The sequence below is a fragment of the Orycteropus afer genome, unplaced genomic scaffold, assembly GCF_000298275.1.
Source record: "Orycteropus afer afer isolate SDZICR_OR568_19922 unplaced genomic scaffold, OryAfe1.0 scaffold00173, whole genome shotgun sequence".
Classification (NCBI taxonomy): domain Eukaryota; kingdom Metazoa; phylum Chordata; class Mammalia; order Tubulidentata; family Orycteropodidae; genus Orycteropus; species Orycteropus afer.
Window position 1 is genome coordinate 116,481 of NW_006921760.1, and position 2,765 is coordinate 119,245.

The 2,765-nt window shown below is 42.2% G+C and overlaps 1 protein-coding gene across 1 annotated transcript in view; it reads right to left on the minus strand.

Annotated features, from left to right (window-relative positions):
* LOC103202070 (MDM2 binding protein) overlaps nt 1–2,388 on the minus strand; it is a gene marked incomplete at its 3' end in the record, with an annotated part of 94,999 nt that extends 92,611 nt beyond the window's left edge. The window contains exons 1-2 of the mRNA XM_007946862.1: nt 2,271–2,388; nt 1,335–1,418 (exon numbers count right to left, since the gene is read on the minus strand). Coding sequence (XP_007945053.1) covers nt 1,335–1,418; nt 2,271–2,388 — 202 coding nt within the window. The remainder of the gene's footprint in view (nt 1–1,334; nt 1,419–2,270) is intronic.
* Nucleotides 2,389–2,765: the final 377 nt, after the last annotated feature.

A 2,765-nucleotide genomic window follows, 5' to 3' on the forward strand; every position in this document is an offset into this window, starting at 1 on the left:
AGATTCTACATTATTCTTTAGCGTTGCATAGTATTCCATTGTGTGAATGTACCAAAGTTTGGTTATCCATTCCTCAGTTGTTGGACATCTAGGTTGTTTATTTCCTGTCTTTTTAATGACGTTTTGCTTTCTTTATGTATGATGTTCTTAATGTTATCCCACAATTAGTCTGGTCTTCTCTCACTTGTGTTTAATGCATCAGATGGTCTTCAAATTCAGGTAGAATATACTCAAAGCCATATTTTGGCTCCCGTGTGCACTTAAATTTTAATTTGCTTCAGCTTCATCTTGAACACACGTATGAGCAATTGACAGTCTGTTCCACAGTCAGTTTCTGGCCTTGTTTTGACTGATATTGAACTTCTCTATCACCTCTTTCCATAGATGTAGTCAATTTGATTCCTGTGTGTTCCATCTGGCAAGGCTGACATGCATAGTTTATATTAGAAATAACTTCTCAAAGATGATGCTTAAAATCAAGAGGCAAGAGGTTCTCTAATGAAATAACAAGACAGAAAGCAACTGGCTATATAGTCATGAGAACAAAGTTATCAAAATGAGCACACTCCTCTGGGCCTTTCCAGATACTTCCTTCAGCTTACAGAGACTGGTCTGTTTGGGCATCTCCATTTTCTGAGTCTTTGAAGGACATTCTCAGATAGAGCACAAGGCAAGGACATAAGAGAGAAGACAACTATTAAAGAAGTAACTAGATGGATTTGTATAATGCCAACAGAGATTAGGTATTTCAAAAGTGTCAAAGCAAGTAAGAATTGTGTAAAGCCCACTGTGTTTAACAATTATTGAATACTTTTAAGAGAATGAGTAAGAAATAAAGATAGAAATAAATTAATAGGAAAGTGGGTGAAAGAGCAACAATAATATAAATTGTTATAATTATATATAATTATAAATCTGTCAATATTGACACATTTCCCTATTTTATCTGCATCCAAAGAAGGGTAGGTAAATTTCATAATGGGAAAAAAGAAACTCAAGATGAGGTTCTAGAGCACTTTTCATAACAACTTTCTAACATTCAAGCAGGAGCTCTGGTAGCATAGTGCCTAAGGCACTTGACTGCTAACCAGAAGGCTGGCAGTTCAAACCCACCAGCCACTCCTTGGAAGGAAGATGGGGCAATCTACTTCTGTAGTGATACTGCCTTGGAAACCCCAGGAAGGGTCGCTATGAATCGGGGCCGACTCGACCCCCATGCCACTAGGGGTCCTTGAAGATGGCACAGCACCATGCACTGTTCAGCATCACAATCATAAGGTCGCCATGAGTGGGAGCCACTTTGCCTGCAACTAACAACAAAACATTATACTTACCAGGGAAAGTGCTATCTTCTGGATTAATTGAAGCACTAATGCTCCTTTTCAGGAGGTGATAAACATTTGCAGCTGCTGTTAAGTCTGAAAAACAAAAGACAGACTAATAGAATGAGTTCATAATCTGGGCTTACTCCAAGTTCACTGCCAGAGACTCTCAAGACTCTCAATATGTTGCACATAAAAACTACATGCTACCCAAGATCTGGTTGAGTTTTGCTACAGGAAACCTAAAGCAGCACAGAGAAAATAGGATAGAAAGTTCCTGATTTGCACATGCCAGCTTCTTAACACAAATCCAAAACTACTCCAAGAGTACAAGAAAGGAGGGAAACCTATCCCAGATACTTCCTTCACAAAATGCTCATACAGAGTCTAGACAGGAGCACCAAAAACCAGCGCAATCGCAAACAGTTTAAATTGTTTTATATTTATGTTTGTTTCTGAACTAACTTTGTGGGCTGTCTCCTCCCATGAGAATGGAAAGTCTAGGAGAGCAACACCCTGTTCCATCTTACTCTTTCCTGCATTACCTGCATTTGGAACACGGAGATAGCAATAGTTAAGGAAAGCATGCCCTACCAACCAGCAGAACTTCCTTTACTAAAGTGCACGGAATGTATCCAGTTGAAATTTTATTGCGGTAGACATACTTAGTGAGTGCATTAATTTCCAAACAGCAGAATGCTCAAAACCAAAGCATGACGAATTTCATCAGTTACATTTTTACCGTGCCAGTAACTTCCGATCACTGGCATCTTGCAACCACAAATTCGTCCCTAGTTTTCCATGGAGATGATGACACTTTTTCATCCCTTATTAAATCTATCCAGACTGACTCGTAGCTTTCTGGAACAACTCAAACAGAACTTGACCACAAACTCAAGTTTCCCCGCCTCTCAAGCTGTTCCCGCCCTTTCTTAGCCCAGCGCTTACCGGGTTGCTTTTCGGTGCCCCCAACCCACGGCGTTCCTGGTCCGAGCTGCGTCTCCCCACTGGCCGCCGACAGAACTTTGCCTTCCCCCCAGATCACCAGCAGCAGGTACCGATCCATCTGCTCAGAGCCGACACCCGGGATTAACGTCTCGGATACCACATTCCAAACAGCCGCGCGCTAATGACACGTTTCCGGTTCCTAGCCCTTAAGGTCGGCTGGAAACTGTGTGTCCTATGTCGGATTTCCGCAGCTTTTCAGTAAGTGCGGGTATTTTCAGGAGTTATACTCTCAATAGATGCGTTACTTTCTCTTTTCGTGACAAGATTGCTACCTTCGAGATGATTGGATAGGACCCAGGAAAGGCGGAAAAGCCGACGAGTTCTGGGAGAACTAGGAACTGTCCTACTTGAGTAGATGCGTTTCTCGCCGTGCCAGTGGTGCTGCTGGACCGGCCCTGGGTCCTGGAAAAAGAACGGTTCTGTTAGTGCGGAAGT